This window comes from Melospiza melodia, chromosome 1 (genome assembly GCF_035770615.1).
Source record: "Melospiza melodia melodia isolate bMelMel2 chromosome 1, bMelMel2.pri, whole genome shotgun sequence".
NCBI classification, from domain to species: domain Eukaryota; kingdom Metazoa; phylum Chordata; class Aves; order Passeriformes; family Passerellidae; genus Melospiza; species Melospiza melodia.
This window is the reverse complement of record NC_086194.1, coordinates 25,417,866-25,436,797: the sequence shown is the minus strand read 5'-3', so window position 1 is coordinate 25,436,797 and position 18,932 is coordinate 25,417,866. Positions and strand designations below refer to the sequence as shown.

The window sequence follows — 18,932 nt, the reverse complement described above, 5'->3', positions numbered from 1 at the left end:
TTTGAATAATCAACTCCCTACAAACTGTGTACAAACTAGCAGGTGGTTTAGGGAGGAGAGATTAGAATTTTGCTACACACTGGATAAAAGGGAGGGGAAACTCAACCAGACTCATTCTACTAAAGAGTAGCAACCACATCAGCAGTCATCCCACATATTCTGGCTGGTCAGGAGAGGGCACTCATCCCAGCATATCCTATTGAGTCTCCAGCATTTGTCAGCTTAGGAAAAAGATCCTTACATTTTTTTCTGTTCCCACAGAGAAAAAGGAAGGTCAAATGCAACCATGATACTTTTTTTAGACATCAGCAACATGGTCAGGTATTACACAGGCTGCCTGACCAGGAACACAGCTCTGACCTCAGTACAGCACGCTGTGTCTCCGGCAGGGGTGACCACACAGGGAACATGAGGTGAGAGACAGCTGATTGCAGTGGAGAGCTATTAGGAGACAAATGGACAGGAATCCAGGCTTCATTCATTCCACTCTTCTGGACCCATCTGTTGTGGAAAAAAGCAGAATGTTAATGCAGCTCCATTTTCTTAAGCATAGTCAGCAAAACATTACTGTGACCAAGCAACTGCAAGTGTTGCTACTGCCTTTTCAAAACTTGCCCCAGGGCAGTTCAGAAGAGGAAAGTTAAAATATCTAACCAGCAGAAATGAGACCCCCTCCGATGAATACTCCAGAATTTGGCACTGCACTTCATAGCCATTGTTCTCTGACATCTGGACTTAAAACTGTCATGTGTTTCAGAAGGAAGGTGAAATGGTGGTTGGAGAGGAAATAAAGTGAGAACATTGCTAAAGATAGGAGAGATGGAGGCATTATATGAAGTGGTTACAATTTTCACAGCCTAGTTCACCTGCATCTTGGTTGATGATGAATCCTCATATATTGTTGCATTTGTGCCTAAAACTTAGCTGTCTTGCTCAACATTCAGGACATCCATAACAATTACTTCACAGATATATAATTTATATATGCAAGAATAGAAATTAATGTTGTTCAGAACCTCCTGTAACATATAACCATCATACAAAGAGCAAGGATCAAATCTGAATTATGAAGGAGACACACTTCTTTTAGAAGATCATCTGCGTAAAAAACCCTCAGTTGTTGTGCTGCTGATGTGCAAAATCCTTGCAGAAGTTTGTTTTGATTTGAAAAACACCCAGGTTTTGAGTTACTGGAGCCTTGTCCTTTTAACAAACGGGGAAGGCAACACGCTTCCTGTATTTCCTGCAACTACAATTTTACCTTTGTTCACAGCTAAATTGAATATGTAAGATATTTGTTCATACCTTACTGCATATAACTACCAGGAAAGCAATAGGAAAACAAGTTGCTGTAAAGAAAATTAAAGCAAACAACAGAAATTGTTCTTAATAGACTATTTTCCTAATCAGACTGCTCACAAAGGATATTTGAGTTACTTATATTAAGCAGGCTCAGCACACCAACAGATTAAATAAAGCATCTCATAGGAATAGAAATAATGACTTTATAAACTGCAACAACTGCCTGCTGCAGAGAACTTCCTGATCCAGATTTTATTGCAAAGAGTTAATTTTGAGGTCCCTGCTTGCTACCAATTAGTGGCTTAAGGAAGAAAGTGGAACTAAACAAAAGCTATCCTACATGTTTCATGGTTTAAACAAATGTGTATGATAGTTTTATTTCTGTGACTCATCTGCAACTTGCAGTCAAACCAAGTTTAAACAGTCAAAACCAAATCTCAAATTCTTTAATTTGTAACTTCTGGAAAGGACAGGAAAAATCGAAGTCATTATATTTGCTTCTATTTGATGTCTAAATTTTGCTTCATTTCACATTTCATATGCCAACATTCAATCACTGTGGAAAACCAGAATATATCTCATGGAAAAATAACAGAATAAATCTCCCAATAAAATAATAAAAGAGGGAGCAATAAAATAATAAAACATAAAGTACAGCAGGAGTAGAACCATAAGTAGGGATAATAGATATACTAGGAAGGCAAAAATAAGATAAAGTTAAAAAAACAGTCTAATGACAAGCTAAAGTATTTTCCTCCGTCTATTAAACTACGTGCACAGCTTTCTTGTGAGGAATTTGTTCTTCCTTCCTTTGAAAAAGAGTTTACATGTTTGTGTGCCTAAATATATGCATATAAAATTGGACTGGAGAGTTGTATGCAAATATTAGGGCACAATTACTTTGTATTATTTTACTGCCACAGACCAAGATTTCAGATGTCAGAAAGCCCTCTGCTGACATTGATTCCACTCTTCCATGCCTTATGCAAACCCTGCCCTCAGTGAAGGGGACAGGCTGTGGTGGGGAAAGGCCGGGCAGCAGGGAGATCCAAGCTCCTTCCTCAGCAAAGAGGAAAGGTGAGGGGGCTTTTCCCAGCTCGACTGTCACCCTGGGAGGTGAGCTGTCCCTGAGAGCCCTGTGTCATCCCCTTCTTAGGGCAGCTCTACGACAGTAAATAAAGACCACATGCTGATCTGGGGCCAGTGCGTCACCAGTACAGCTGTCCTCCGGTATTTGGTCACTATTAACCAGGTCACAGCCATGACCTACATGTCAACAACCTGAGGCTGGGATCTGATTTTGCTCCCTTTGCCTTCCACGCCGTCGGCCAGCCGACCCTGGAGCTACCCCGTCAGTGCCAGCACTGCAGCACCCCCTGTATGAGTGCAAACACACAACTGCCCCGGCACCCCTCAGGCCGGGCCATGGTGCCCGGCACCGCCTTCCCCCGAGCCCTGGCGCCCACTGGGTGCACAGCCCGCACAGAGACGGACCCCGCAGCCCATGAGGGGCGGCAACAGCACGGCGCCCCCGCAGCTGGGCACGGCCGCGCTGCCAGCCTCGCCCAGCCCCTGCCTGATGCACAAGGTCACCGCGAGCGGCACAGCAGCAACACCCAGCACCATGTGCCCTGGCCCCGCGGGTGCCCCCCGGCCCAGCACCCCGGGCACTGCCCGTGCCACTGGCGAAGCGCCCACCGGGCCGCGCCGGGCACAGGGAACGCCGCCAGCGCCGTCACGAGGGGCCCGGGGGGCGCGGCCTGCCGGAGCCCCGCCCGCCTGCGATTGTAAATAGAGGCGCCACGTGAGGCCGCCCGCCACAAGCGAGGGGACGGTGACAGCCCCGGAGCCCGCGGAGCACTCGCTCTCCCAGCGATCGCTTACCTGCCACGCACCTGCCGGCCCGGCAGCGATGAAGGCCGCCCGCATCGCCCTCCGCAGCGCCGCCCCGCTGGCAGGGGCCAGCGCCGGCAGCAGCAGCGGCCGGTTGCCACAGGAGGTGGAGCAGTTTTCCCGCTTCTCCCCCTCCCCGCTCTCCATCAAGCAGTTGTTGGACTTCGGTGAGAGTCGGGGGGAGCGGAGGGAGGTCGGGCTGGGGAGCAGCCGGGGCTCGGAGGCTCGTTTCCCCATGGAGGAGCGAGCCCGACGCTGCCGCGGGCGGGGCGCGGGAGCGGCGCTCTGCGGGACAGAGGAGGCGGCGATCCCCGCCCGGAGGGCTCCGCGCTCAGCCAGCGCTGAAGTCGCTGCCGGGCCCCGGCTCAGCTGCCCAGCGCCAGGGCGGAGGAGGGGAGCGGGCACGCCGGGTATTCCCAGCCCCGGTGGTGGGTGGTGGCGGCGGGGCGGTCGCCTCGGGCGGGGACCCCGGCCGCAGTTACCCGCCGACCAGGTGCCAGGGGCTGGAGACCTGCGGGTGCCGCCGTCAGAGCTGAAGATGAGCTCCAGCACTGCTTCGGCGGTGTTGGCAGCGTGCGGGCACTGAGGGGGACGCGGGCTGCGGGGCGTGTTCCTGCTCCGCGCACACGGGGGCGGGAGTAGCCTCCGGCCGAGCGAACGCGCAGTTCCAGCTCCCGTTATCACTCTGGCGGCTGTGCGCACATGATACTGCCCGACGTCACCCCGAGCAACCTCCTGTTTACAGAGGCCGGAGCGCTTCTTAGGGGATTACAATTCAGGCTCGTGTCTAAGTGGGAACTGTACAAGTATTCCGTCCGGGAACACGCTGTGTCTTACTGTCATGTAAACAGCGTTCTGCATAAACATATAACGCCTAACTCTTAGATGAGCCGGCTAGTAAAAACCTCACGATGGCAGAGAAATAGAGTCCTGAAGTTCATGGGAAATCAGCAATCTGTATTTCTATCTTGAAACTTCCCTTAAACGAAAACTATATTTTGGATTTATTCATAGGCTCGACTAATGGATGTGAGAGAACTTCTTTTGCATTTTTGCGACAAGAACTTCCTGTGAGGTTTGCAAACATCTTGAAAGAAATTGATCTTCTTCCTGATAAATTACTAAGCACTCCATCAGTAAAATTAGTAAGAAGCTGGTGAGTATGAACTGCTCTAATTCAGCATGCAAAGTTACACAGCTTTGAGATACAGACTTCTTTGAATAGTAGAAAGTATAACAAAATACAGTAGAAATACAGTTCCTTCATGAAATCTGAGTTGCAAGCTGTTACACACTTTCCTCTTCTAGCATACTAAAATTAAATTGCAAACCAATATGATTATATTGTTATCTATAAATAGGTGTGGGGGGCAGGGAGTTAACCGTTTGAAATAGCAAATAGAGAAGGGAGAAAAGAAAACGTGTTCTGTTTCCATACAGCATTACAGACTCTTAGACCCACATGAAAGGGGAAAGCAGGCTATGTACTTGTTTTGATCTCTCACTGAAGGAGTTACTAACAGAGCTTCTATGCCAAAGTATATTGTCTTGACCTGTGCAGCAAGTGTTTGAAATTCAATTACCATAATCCCTGCAGTTGACACAGGGGTTGAAGCTGATTTAACCTTGCTTACTGGCACAGTTGCATCATTTGCCAGGATGGCTGACATAAAGAGCAGAAGTATTAGAGTCAGATCTAGAAACTCTTCTTAATATAGCAAACTGTTGTGCCTTTGCTGTATGCGTCAGCGCTGTCAGATGTTAGTGCAAGTGGCTCAGCTACTTAGCTTCTGCCAAAGCTGATCAGATTTGGAAAAATTTTGCTTAAGTGGATTCCTGATTGGCATTGTCGTTTGGATCTTCTGAAATACATCTCTTCTAAACAATTATAAGGAGATCCTGTGTACCTGAAGCGAGGGCTTAGATTTCTCTCTGGTGACAGGCACAAGAAAAGACTGAAAACTTCTGGTGTTCAGGCAGCCAAGAAATGTCCATCTGTCATTCCATTGTTGGTTGTAACTTGGATATTTCAAAGATAATTAAAGTTCCTAGATGACTTATTAGGACTAATGATGTGCACAAGACAAAATATTTTTCATATTGCTAGATTATTAAAAATCAAATTAATAGCATATATTTCTTATCTTCTTTTTCAATAGGTACATCCAAAGCTTAAAGGAGTTGATCGAATTCCATCAGAAAAGCCCAGATGACCAAAAAGTCTTATCTGAGTAAGCTTTTCATGTTTTTCTTTGAACTTTTTGGTTCACATTTTACTTGTCATAGTATATTCACTTTAGACTAACAGCCATGATGAGCTGAATTTGATAATCTAGCAGGAAGAGCTGAGCATAGAACAAGCTGGTCAAAATCTCTGACCATGTCTAGCAGTGCTGCAAATAAATATGACCTGTTGCAGCCTAATTTCAAGGTCATATTGCTCCTTGAACTGTCATGACAGAGAAATACAGAAAAAAATATTATCTCTGCAGTCATATCTCTGCTTTTTTCCAAGATGTCAGCTTGGGATCTTTTTCCTTTTCTTGCATTTTCCTCTGCTCAAATAAATGAGTAAACAGGGGGTGAATTTGATATGGCTCATTATACCTTTTGTTTTAAAAATGCAAAATACTTCTGTGTTAGATCAATAAAGAATTACTTTTAAAAGAGTAAAAAAAAACTACACCGTATTTTAGTATTAATGCTGTTAAGCACTTATCTGTGCTGGTGCTGGATTAGATAATTACATTATACAAAGCTTGCTTCTATGTAGTCTGAGAATAATGTTCTAAAAAGATTTTTTTTTTAACCTAGCTTTATAGATACTCTAATTAGAGTCCGAAACAGACATCATGATGTGGTTCCTACAATGGCACAAGGAGTAATTGAATACAAAGACACTTTTAAAGTGGATCCTGTCACCAATCAAAACATCCAGTATTTTTTGGATCGTTTTTACATGAGCCGTATTTCCACCCGGATGCTAATGAACCAACACAGTAAGTAGAAATTTTTACCTGAGAAAAAATTTCAACCTAATGAGTAACATGTTAATGTAAACACTTCTTAAAACAGCTGGGGAACTGCTTTACATGATTTCATGTGACACTGAAAAGTTAGTAACTGAATCTATCACTTAACAAAGTAATGGGAAAACTTGTTTTCTAGACTAAAGAACAATTGAAATAGCTCTTTTGTGGAATATGTAGGGATATCGTTCTTTATGTCTGAAAAACCTTTAGATGTGAGCTACAGAAAAGCCAACATAGTTTGCTGACAGTAGATAATACTTTAACTCATAAAAGGCATAAACAATATTCAGTATTTAATGTAATTATATGTTGCAATCACACTGCATTAGTCTCAGTTTTGGGGCTTTTTTATAACCCACTGTTTGGGATTAAATGTTGTATTGTCCTCATGTCAAACAGCTCTTCTTTTTGATGATAAATCTGGCTCGGGGCACCCAAGGCACATTGGAAGTATTGATCCTTGCTGTGACGTTGTTGAAGTAGTGAATGGTGCGTACTCTCAGAGCTTTAACGTTTCTCTTCCTGATCAGTGTCTGTATCTGACTGCAAGCAGTTTGGGCAACCAGCTCCAGTTGCAGAGGATGCTGACTGGCTTTAATTGAAATAGCTGAAAGCAGTCTTATCAAAGCATGAGCTTTTAGAGGACAGAATTTAAAATACAAAATAGCAGTAAAAAAAACTGTGTTGGAGGAAGTCCTAGCTAGTGACAGATGAGGTAGGAGTTAAGTTGTCTGAGGTGTTGAGATTGGCTTTACCAACTGGTAGATAACAGATGTATCAGTTCCATACAATTATCGAACTGTACAGAGATTTGCTCATGCTTCTGTAATTGCCCATTGTTCTCAATTTTTAGTGCACACAGTGGATGCAATGTTATCATTCCCTTGAGACACATTCCAGACTTAGGCTGTTGAACACCTTAGCAGCTAAGGTGGTTAAAAGCTGTATTTTGCCTTGCATTTGAATGAATTTTTACATTGCTTGATATTATACTTTATTTAATTTATTTAAATTACTATTTCAGATGCTTATGAGAGTGCCAAGATGTTATGTGACCAGTATTACTTGACATCTCCAGAACTGAAACTTACTCAAGTGAACGGTAAGATAAGAGCCTATCATTATCCAAAACTGAGTCAAAAGTCTCCTAATTCTGTAACCTTAGGGCACATACCAGTTGATCTGGCTTGGGCTAGTTCCTCTTCCATTTTCTATTATAGGCAAATCATTCAACCTCCCATTTTAGGACTCAAATGTTGGTGTACCTTAAACACAACATTTTTGAGGTACCATTTATAAATTTGAGAAAAGTTAGACAAACTTGTACCTAAAGTAATATGAGAAGTTGCTAGAGAAGACCTCCATATCTGGAGTGAGGAACTGGGGCTTGTGACAGAAATGCTGGGTCTGGTCTGAGCTGCCTGCATGTGTCTGGTCACAGCAGTCTGCTTAATGTTTGAAATCCTTTATAAATAAAAGGGGAATAAATACTTGATTTTTTTATTTGTTTATTTGAGAAGAAACTTATTAAGCAAGTGGCAGTTGTAATGTAAATACTGTAATGAATGCATAAAGCTGTTTGCCAATTTTGGAGGGGAGAAAACCAAAAATAAAACTTGATTTATTTTTTGTTTGTTTTGGCAACTTGCTCATTGTAAAATTTGGATACCATAGAAAAATATCATCACCCTTTTAAGTGTTTTTGTTTTTCCTTTCCTTTAGGAAAAGCTCCAGGAGAACCAATTAACATTGTATATGTTCCATCTCATCTTTTTCACATGCTTTTTGAGCTCTTTAAGGTATGTTAGTATAGACTGAGAGAGTGAAGTGGGATGTGGCATTGTGGCCACCAGTAGCCTTCTGCTTTTAGAGATTACATCTGCAGGTTTGCCCTGCTGCCTTTTCCATTGTGAAATGGACAATGTCTTTAAGGAGTAGTGAGTGCAGCTGAACTTCAGTGCAGCCAACATGACATACAGAAGTCTGGCAACCTTTAGCAACTGCTGAACTTTGCTCTTCTCCTGAAACCTGTTGACTTTAAGGGAGTTATATTATTTAATTTACAGTGCCTGAGTTGATGTTGGGCAAGAATGTTGTAATCTTTCACTCAGAAGAGTCTTGGCTATGCATAGATGCTTTAAATTGTGAGACCTCCTCTCACGCCTTAAGCGATGATAAATCTGCTTGCATTATGCCAAAATGCTAAGTGTGTCCCTTGGAAACCAGGCAGTGATAGGAGTAGAGGATAATTTTGCCTCTGTGTAGATGAGATTTGGTTTGAAGTGCATGGATTAAGCAACGTCTGATCACAGTAACCTTATTTTCCATAGAATTCAATGAGAGCAACTGTTGAATTCCAAGAAAACAGTTCCACCCTTTCTCCAGTTGAAGTGACAGTTGTTCTCGGGAAAGAAGACCTGGCAATCAAGGTATTTTGTTGGCCTACTACAATGGACTTACTGTAATGTTTGTTATACATGCATAGCTGGTTCTATTAGAAGATCTGGCCTCTGAGAACAGGTCGAAGACACTGTGCATGAGCACAAGAGCATTCTCTTGATGATGTGAGCCTCCATGTAGCACAGTTATCTAGTTGTATAATAATGTGCTGCAAAACAAATCTTTGCATTTATGACTGTTGGAAAGGTGTGTTCAAATAACAGCATTTTAAATACTATTCTTAGTGCATGCTTGTTAACTTTGTTCTCTCTTAAATCAGATCTCAGACCGGGGAGGTGGTGTTCCCGTGAGGAAAATTGAGCGGCTGTTTAGCTACATGTATTCCACTGCACCAAGGCCAAATGTGGATGATTCTCGAAATACCCCTCTTGTAAGATACTTTCAATACTCCTGTTGCAATTTTGTTGTTGTAAGTGTTGGTGGGTTTATAATGAAGCACTGTGTCCATCCGGCTGTTCTGTGGGGTATTTAAAGATTTACTGTGCCCCATAAGTATGAATTTACACTTTCTGAAACAGAATTTTAGTATTTAGCTTAATGGACAAAAATATACTTTTAAAGGCATAAAGAAGAACATTACAACCTGAATCTAACTCCCTCATTTTTTTTTCTTGCCTTACAATGACACTAATTTTCTTTGTCCTCACTCTCCATTCAGTCTTCGAACTTACTGTAGATCATGGAGTCTTTCTGGAGGCAAGCACAACTGGAACAGTCTTTGAGACTATTATGTTTATCTCCCAGTAGAAAGCTCCTTTTACTAATCAAGCTGTACTAGCAATAACAAGGGAGGGAAAAATACTGAAATTTAATGTGCAAAAGTGGGACATATATATAGACCCTCCCTCTTCCATGGAGATCTTTTTTTCTTGTGACTTGGAGTTTTTAACGGTCAGCTTCAGCATTCTCAATGAAACTGATTAGAGATTTATGCTTTCTTCTAAGACAAGAGGAAATTCAAAGGATTTTTTAACAGCTTAAAAATTTCTGAAGACTTTTCAGCTATTTAACTTGAAGCCATTAGAGCTAGTAAAAAATAATTAATTTTATATTGTGCTTTATTTTTAGGCTGGCTTTGGGTATGGCTTGCCAATTTCTCGTCTGTATGCTAAGTACTTTCAAGGAGATCTAAATCTTTACTCCATATGTGGTTATGGAACAGATGCTATCATCTACTTGAAGGTATGTATTTAAATTTAGTTACATAAAAGACTACTACCATCAATGCAGTGGGATAGCTACTTTTTACCATTTTAAGGTAAACAGATTCTCTGCTCATGAGTAGCTCTTGTTCTTTCTTGAGAAATGACAGATTTAGTAACTGGTTTTTAAATGGTATCAAAAAAAGTCACTTAGCTTTAACTAGTCTACTTGAACAACTGCTAGTGAGAGCCCTGTTGGTTTTCAGATTGTGTTAAGGTGTTATCTACTTGTTCATGGAATACCAAATACTTGAAGAGAGTGAAGTCTGAGCAACAGATCTGGTTTGTTTACTCTGAAAACCAGAAAGTCTTATAAACTAAATCCTTAAGGAGTCAAGGTGCTACTCAACATCTGCCACATAGCCCCTCTGTGGGATTCAGATACCAGTAATTTTGAACACTAGGCATGTAACTTGCACTGCTGTTTCTATGAGAAACACATGTTCAAACACATGCAAACAACACTACATGCTGTTTTCTGTGCCTAATAGTGGGAAAAACTTGCTTTGAATTCCTCTTGCTAACCTGAAAACACTGAACCACAAACAAGAGCAGAAGTAGGAAAGGAAAAGACAGTTCAGATATTATATATGTATATAATGCTTCTATTGAAAAATTTTCACTGGAATTTTGCAAATCAGTCCTTTTCCATGTATTCCTGGACTATCTTGAAAACATGTTAGAGGCTACTGCTTAAGGCCTATGAAAAATGCATAAATAGGATGAGATGTTACTGCAGTTGTCCTACCAAATTACCCAACCAATCATAGATACTGAAACACATAAACTACCACACCTATTGCAGAAACATTTGTGCAGATAAACTTTGTTTTGTAGTGTCACTGGCTTAACGCTTCAGGCATGCTGAATGAATTTTTGCTGAGTGACATTATTGAGAGATATTAACCTGTTCCTTCTTGACTTATAGGCCTTATCAACAGAATCAATAGAAAAACTCCCAGTTTTTAACAAATCAGCTTCCAAGCATTACCAGGCTACCTCAGAGGCAGATGACTGGTGTGTCCCAAGTAAAGACCCAAAGAATATGGCAAAGCAGAGTGCAGCTTCCTGAAGAGAAGCTGATATCGAGACATCCCAGGGGATCAAGCTGGCTTCAAGAGCAGCATTTGGAAGTATTCATCTACCTTCAAACAAGCAAGTTTCAGGACTAGCAGAAGAAAAAGAAGATAAGATTATCATAAACGTAGGCTATATGCACTGAATCTGAAACCTTGCTGTGGACTTCAGGATGAGGAAAATAGGAGCACATATGTCTTTAAAGAAGAGCTGTGTATAGAGAAAAATCAAGCTATTTTTTTACTATGATCAAAGACTTGGTGTGGTAGGGGTGTGCAATTTTTAAATCCTGTTTAATGCTTGAATTCTTAATACTGACTGATAAACGAGTTATGCTGATGCATATTTTTCTGTTAGAATAGTTATCAGCAGTTTATTTAATTACAGAACTTCTCAGGTAGATAATTAGCATCCATACTTTAAAGTTGTATTTATAATATTTGGAAAAGATCTACTTAACATGGCAGTCTTGTAGCAAGATACAAACAGCGTTCAAGTACAGCCTGACTGGAAGAGGGGGAGCCTGGGAGGTAGGGACAAAGTGTTTGCCATATGTAAGGAAGTCCCATTTTAAAAAAAAAAGCTATTCCAGGAATAATTAAGTGATCTTCATCTTAAGTGATGCCTTGCTCTGTGAGTCACACTGCTAGATATTTTATGTTAAACTGTGCATGGGAAATCAGCCAAGTAGGGCTTCAATGCACAAGGTAATGAAGAAGAAAATCAGGATATTTTTAAGACCTACTAAAAAGAAATGGAAAGCTACTTGGTTATAATAGCTCTAACGTTAGGGTACATCTGGCCTTTGTCCCTGTATTCTGGAGATTGTGTGCCAAGTCAGTTAGGATTTACCAAGAACTGAGGTCAGACATTGCAAGTTGAACAGAAAGGTTTTGGTGATGTGTATTGTATAAGCATGTTGTGAAGAACAGCATGTTTAAAATACAGTCTTGTGGCTTGTTTCTGTTATGCTGTTAGATTAGTGGCTCAATACACTACACCAAAATTGTCTTTTTCAGATTGTCCAATTGTCAATTTCAAACTGTCACAACACCATTTTAAATTGTCAAACTTGCAAATTATCTTTTTCAAATTTGTGTTGGACCACATCAGCTCAAAGATGTACATAGGGAATCTGTACCCTGAAAGCTGCAGATGAGCACTGAAGGTCTGTAGAGAGGTTTTCAGGAGTGGTGTTGGAACTGTAAAAAATTATTCTAAGAACTGTTCATTGCAATGGAAGGAGCTTAGGAAATGTTTCAGAATGTAAACAACACTAAAAACTACTGGAAAGCTTTTATGAAGAGCAAAATAGGGGCAATGCCACAGGAGAAATGCCAGTGAGAGAGAGTTGTTCAGAAAATGTTCCATTCTCAGTAAGCTTCTTCCTTGCCCATCTTTGTGTGTTTTCACTTTTGTAAGCAAGGTAGACTTTAACAGATGCTAAATTATTGGATGTTGCCAAGCTAGCCAGTCAAAAGTTCATCAGGGATGTAGAATATTACTTGAAATTATTTTTTTACTAATTATCATATTATCTTCTGTTTATGTGATCCTTTGCAAAAAGTTACAAATACAGTAAAGCATCCTGCTCAGTGTGACAATTTTCTATTAGAGATTTCTATTTGTAGGGCAGAAAATGACTCGATATTCCACTGTAAATCTAAAATGGTTTTCAATAGGAAACTACCTTTGCATTCTTGAAGTCCTGTTGAGATATATTTCTCATTGAAAATAAAATATATTTTGATATGCCTCATTTATTTTAAAAACTAATTTTATGTATTAATGATAACTGCTGACCATGATGATCTTAGTACTGCATCTAGGCTGTTTTTATCCTGGTGAATGAGCTGTAGTCACCAAAAGTCACCAGATCATGCATCTGAGCTCAGCTCAGTGAATGATATGGCTAATAAAAAAGAAATACCTTTGTCTAGAATATACAGGTGTAAAAAAGCTGCTTTCACTATCAAAAGTAATTGATAGTTGATGATTATTGAATGGAATACAAGGTCACAAACACATACCAAAATAGTCATTGTTGTTAAGTACACACCATTTATACCTTTCTGTCTGCATCCAGTAATGCTTGAACCTGAGTTATGCTCTGATGGTACACTTGTAACACAGCTGCAGCTGCTTCAGTTAGTAATTTCTCTTTCAAAGCAGCTGAGGCACATATGTGCTGCAAAAATGTTTGTGATGCTGCTTGCAGAGCAAAGCTGTGGAACATTCATGATGCAGGCAGTTGTGAAGCACTTAAGGAACACACATGAAATCTGTGTAGTATCTAGGCTATCTACCTAGGTAATGCTACTACTACTCCACATTTTGCAGCATTCACTGACTTTTTATTCTAAAAGCAGAGCTGTAATTTTAAGTCTTTAAACTTGGATGTAGATGTTGAAATAGTTTTATAATAAAATGTTTTAAATGCTTGTCTGTGTCTTTGGTTTTTAAAAAGTCTGATGCAAGCAAGGGCTTTTTATTTTAAATCTTAGGAAATGGAGTTGAGAAAAACACTCATACCATGTGAGGTACAGCAGGGGGGAGAAACACTGGAAGAATGATCTGCTTATGCTTAATGTTGCATTGGTTGAGAGCTTACACAGTACCTAAAATCAGTGCATCACCTTAGCCATGTCCTTACTCTTTTTAATTAGAAGAGTATTCATTTTGAGATGAGAACTGGGAATGTTCCATCAGTGTATGTTCTGCACTCTAAAATAGTTGTCTTCAGTTTTGAACAGTGTGAAAATTGACTAAGAAAAAAAGACATCCATCACTGGGTTTATATCTAACAAAAAAGTTTTCCCACAGACTAAAGGGATGGCTGTCTTTCAGCTCTGAAGCAATGGGCCAGCTGGCTTTTCATAGCTGGTGTGAAAGAAAATGGTAGTGATCTGATGGTGTCATGACCCAAAAGTCCACCTGTACAACTGGTGCTTTAGCCGACTTGTGTTGGCCTGGGGCCATCTTGCATCTCCCTTAATTTTAAGAGGATAGAGTAACTGTAAAAATACACATATATGCTTCACTTGAAAGAGGAGAGGTAATACCAACCTGACTCTAGGTGTCTGGCAGCAAGTCTAAAAGTGACAGCCTTGTGTACTGAGTTTACCTTCCTTAACAATGAGAGTTTCACCTTCCTAAGGGTTTTGACTCATAATGCCAGGGAAGCAGATTACATGGCATCCCGTTCTTGCATTTTGCAGTTACAGAAATGTACCACTCTGACATATACCAGTGTGCCAGGTATGTTGGGAGAAACAACCCCAAACTAAAATACACCAGGGACTTCAATAAACTACTACAGCCAACAAAAGGAAACCAACAACAAAAACACACATTGTGTTTTCCCATCATTTTTACCATGCTGCAGTCTCTGCAGGCAGGACTTGCATATTTCCTGTCTGGTTTTCAGAAGCAGAAATACACATACATTCTTTCTACACCTTGCCTATGACAGGCTTGGGAGCAGGGGTGCCCAAGTGCAGCAGGATGGACCCAGCTGCTGTCTGTGCAACTCCCTGTTGAGCTCATGGCCCCAGCAGACCCAGGACTCTGTGCAGCACACTGTGCACAGACCACCAGTCCCAGCCAAGCTCCTGCAGTCTAGAAGGCAAAATGTGGGGGTTTTCCTTCCCCTGCACAGGTCCAGTGGGTAAGAGGCCATGCACCAGCTCTTGGTCACTGTGTGGGGCTGTCTTGTTGCTGGCACGTCAGGGGGGCACTGACATCAGCACATTTACCCACGGCTGGAGTGTTCTGGTTTCACAGGAGATAAGCAGGCATTGCACTTTCGCCCTTTGCTCTCTGATTGGGACCTTACACAGCCAGGTTCCTGATGTCAACAGAAACCACGCCAATGACCCTGTGTTTTCTCTTCTAGATCATTAGCTAAAAAGTGTACACTGATTGCTGGTTAGTGTTACTGGTGCCTGGGGCACAAATCCAGATTAATCTCCCTGGAGCCTTGATACACAGTTGTTCATTATCATAATTTCCCTATCACTTAACCAAGTTTTTAAATCTGCCAGACTTTGCCCTTTACATGCAATAATGTCCTTCCCAAAGAATTATTACAAAACAAGCTTTTCTACCTTTCATGAGAAACACTACTGGACTGGAAAAAGTTGGGTCTTTTCCCTCCTAATGGCAGCAATGATGACTTTAGAGAATTAGGTAAAACACCAAAGAAATTTTTGCCTATAAGTTCTTTAGCCATTTGGCAAACAGGAGGTAGAACATGGCAGTTTATGATCCCTCAGCTCAGCTAATTTTTGGGGGTGGGGATGGTGAAGAATAAGGGGCACACTTCTGCATTAACATCTTTGGGTTTATATTTCCCAAGAACTGACAATACAGTTTTAAATGCCTGTGTCCTGACCCTGCATTACAGGTCCTAAGGTGGCCTTGCACATCTGTGCTGTCGCACACATTTGGAAGAATGACTGATTCAGTACCTGGCTAGATGCTGATACTGCTCACAGTCAGCAAGGAGAAAGGACATGTTGGTAGGCAGCTTCAGTCAGTCCTGCCTCTCTCCACTCACCTCACAGGAAAGAAAGGGCAGAAATATCCACAGGCAGTCTTAATTCTTCCTCGCAATCTCAAGTGTTGGGTGTCAAAGCAAGGAGCTGGGACACAGTCCTGGCACTTTGGAATATCCTGAGGGCTCTTAATAATGTAAGATTTTTATATAAACAGAAAAATACATATGGGAGGCTTGTATGTATATGTAGGATCAGGAGCTGCTCCTCATCAGCTCTCCTCAGTATTCCTCCTGCAGCTATGAAAGCAAATCAAAGCAGAGTGCAACAAATTGGCTCATGGATAATTAGCACAATTTCCCTGTGTCACACTTGCCTTGCAGTTCCTAACAGGAAGAGGAAAGAAAGGAAAGCATCTGATTTCCTGCTGTGTGAGGGGCACAGCCTTGAGGAATGAGTCTCACTGCCTTCCTGGGAGTCATGGCCAATTGAAAATGCAGACAGAACTGTGATGCAGGAAACACAGCAAGAGGTGTGACCACAAATCCCACTGTTTTGAGTTGCTGAACATTCTCCTGGAATGTGACAGAGAGCTTCTAGTTTAGAACAAGTATGCTTTAAGTTACATTAATGTGATACAGCCCTGTCTGCAAGCCTCAAATAAGAAAAAAAGAAAAAAAAAAAAAAAGACACTTGTTTACATTGCTGTTATAGGTTGGGCTTTCTGTACTTTGTCACATCACTGGACTGAGCCTGAAAGCTGAGAACCTTGGCATGGGATTGGGCACACCGAGTACGACACCTTATCATGGCACTGTGTACATGGCTGTGTGTGTGCTGAGGTGAGAGCTGGATATCACAGCTGCCTCTCCTGACCAGTGTCAGTGTACCCAGAGAACTCCAGAGAGCTCTTCTGAAACAGACAACTAATTGTGGTCCCTGAATAGTGGTCCTGGCCCCAGTGGCAGAGCTAACTGACTGTAATGGAGCTCCAGACATGGGGGCACCTCCAGGCACCTGTATTTAGATGGCTTCAGCTGTGAGCTGGCTCCCAGCTCATTGAGTGACCTAAAAATAGACACCAATATGAGGCAGGCTGGAGTACCCTTCCTGTCTCTCATCTGTCACTCTGGAAGACAGAGGTCTTCCACAACTCCTTTGTCATGCCTGCTAGTCCCATCAAATACCTTGTTTGGGCAATCCTGGCTTTCTAAAGTATCAGTGAATATTTATGTTTAGGTAAATGACTCAAGCCCTCTTACTAGTTCTGTGTGGTTGTGGGAAACTGGAAATACAGAGCTCAAAATTACATTGCTGCTGTGTCATTGCTGGCCAGGAATGGAAAATCCCAGACAATGGAAATATATAATATATATAATGGAAAATCCCAGACAATGTTTATTCTGCAGCAAATGCCAATGGGATCACTGCAGATGAGCTGACTGCTGGCACAAACTGTGTCAGCCTGGAGCTGCCTCTTGCAGCTTGTCATCACTGACACTGCTGATCTGTCTGGGTTTGGGACGGGTCCTAGGGCCACATGATCACAGGAGACAGCATGAGCCTCATCACTCTGCACCCCACAGGGCAGCAGGGCTGCCAGACAGCTCTGAGCCATGCTTACTGCTCCTGGGTCAGCCAAATACCAATTGGTAAGCAGGCCTTTTACAGAAACTTAGGAGATAACTGTAGCTGATGCTGATTGTTAAATGCCATGAGGCATATGGATGAATCAGATACACTGATAGCTCTTTTTTGTAGTGTTTATTCCTTAGAGTGGTTTTCTCTTCCTAGCAGCTTTACTGCCCACAACATCCTGGGTTGATTTTTAACAAATTAACTGGAAAACAGGTTTGAATACCTGCCAGAGCTACTTGCTGCCTCCTCCAATCCCTGTGGTGTGGAGCAGAGCTAGTAACAAGCACTGCAAAGGCTATTGGTGTCCAGCGTCACTCCCCTGCTCATGAAGGGCATTACAGGTGGAATTCAACCTTCACACAGGGCTGGATCAGATGGTTTGGACCACTCTCAGTGTTACCAGGCTTGTGTCATTGCCTCACAGACCACAGCAAGCTGTTTGCTCAGGCATAAAACTATGGTTGTGTTGACACTTGTTTCTGCTTAGTTAGGGCCTGTTATAAAACCTTCTGATCTCAACTTTCCCCTGCTTGTAATCAGCTTCACCTCGGGTTTTACATAAGTACACAATGAAAAAATCTTCATTTTCAAGCTCTGTCCAGGGGCACCTGAAGTTTTCATTATTCGTGTTATTAATGGAGATGCCCAGAAATCTGCTGATACAAATTCATTCATGTGCTTCTCCTCCATGGCCTTGCCCTCTTGTTCCTGTGTTCTTCCTAATCCTCCTCCTGATGCCTGGCTTTGCATGGTCTGAGCCTGTCTTCTGTAGCCAAAGGATGGGAACAGTCCTTTGGAGACATGTCACACTTCCAAAAGCTTTTGATGATTTTTCAAGGCCACTGAATGGTCAGTTCACTTGAGGGAAAAAATCAAATTGTAACACCTTCTGCATATTGCCAGGCTAAGAAGAACAACATCTTCTTACATAGATGTTGTTTTAAATGGCAACATCTATGTAAGAACAGCTGAAACAATGGCAGAATTATTCACTGGAGTGCCATAAACTGATGCAGACAGACCTTGGAAATTATATTTCAGTACTCAGAACTTCCTGAAAGAGATGTTACCATTCTTCTCCAATGATTGTTCTTGCCTTTTCCTTTGCAGCAGAATGATATTCCTCACCTCTGAGTATTGATCTTAAGGCAGAGGATTTGTCTTGACTTTAAATCTGAGCTATAGTAGTCAAACAAAGCAGAGAAGAACTGGGAATCCTCCCAGTTCTTCCCAGGAACAAACATATTCACTGCCTTAGGAAATGAGAGTTTTGGAGGAAAAAGGTCTACCCTTATCAGGGGGCTGTTTCTTTTCATATGAGTAGAAAAAGATTCCAGAAAAACTGTTGACACTGAAAGTGGAAAATAAATGTTTTTCAGGATTTCTTTAAAGTATATTTACACCAGAAAGTTTGGGAGTTTTAAAAAATGTAAACATTTCTAGGAGAATAACAGTATATTGGTATAAATTACAGTAAATTTTCACTTATAGAAGTATTTCTTTACTGTACATTAGTAAAAAATAATAGAATAATAGATTCAGAAGCAGTTATTCAGTTGATCTTATATTAATAGTGTGTGGAATACAGAATATAGATGATGCATCAATGGGTTGTCTATAAGCATGTCTGAGAACTGCTGATTGAATTTGATTGAATTCCCTGCTCTTTTCTGTGATGTTTCTAACATATGCTAACTCTTTTTCAATTGATAAAAGAGTGTAATATAGTGTGGGATCAACATATTAAACAATATGATAGTAGTACTAATTGACCTTTAGACTTCACATCACACACACTGAAATCTGTGACAAGCTTCCTGTTGACAGCAGTG

At 41.6% G+C, this 18,932-nt stretch overlaps 1 protein-coding gene and 1 long non-coding RNA gene across 2 annotated transcripts; one reads left to right on the top strand and one right to left on the bottom strand.

The window, feature by feature from the left end:
• Positions 1 to 274: 274 nt before the first annotated feature.
• LOC134415827 (uncharacterized) lies at positions 275 to 3,250 on the bottom strand. Its single transcript, XR_010027119.1, has 2 exons — positions 3,187 to 3,250; positions 275 to 501 (listed from the first exon to the last, which is right to left on the bottom strand). It is a non-coding gene; the product is annotated as an uncharacterized LOC134415827 (long non-coding RNA).
• Positions 3,132 to 13,407, top strand: PDK4 (pyruvate dehydrogenase kinase 4). The gene is made up of 11 exons (XM_063151694.1): positions 3,132 to 3,362; positions 4,210 to 4,351; positions 5,355 to 5,426; positions 6,010 to 6,194; positions 6,627 to 6,716; positions 7,252 to 7,329; positions 7,950 to 8,026; positions 8,558 to 8,656; positions 8,947 to 9,057; positions 9,756 to 9,869; positions 10,818 to 13,407. The coding sequence occupies exons 1-11, from the start codon at positions 3,215 to 3,217 to the stop codon at positions 10,959 to 10,961; spliced, it is 1,260 nt and encodes a 419-aa protein (XP_063007764.1). The 5' UTR covers positions 3,132 to 3,214; the 3' UTR covers positions 10,962 to 13,407.
• Positions 13,408 to 18,932: the final 5,525 nt, after the last annotated feature.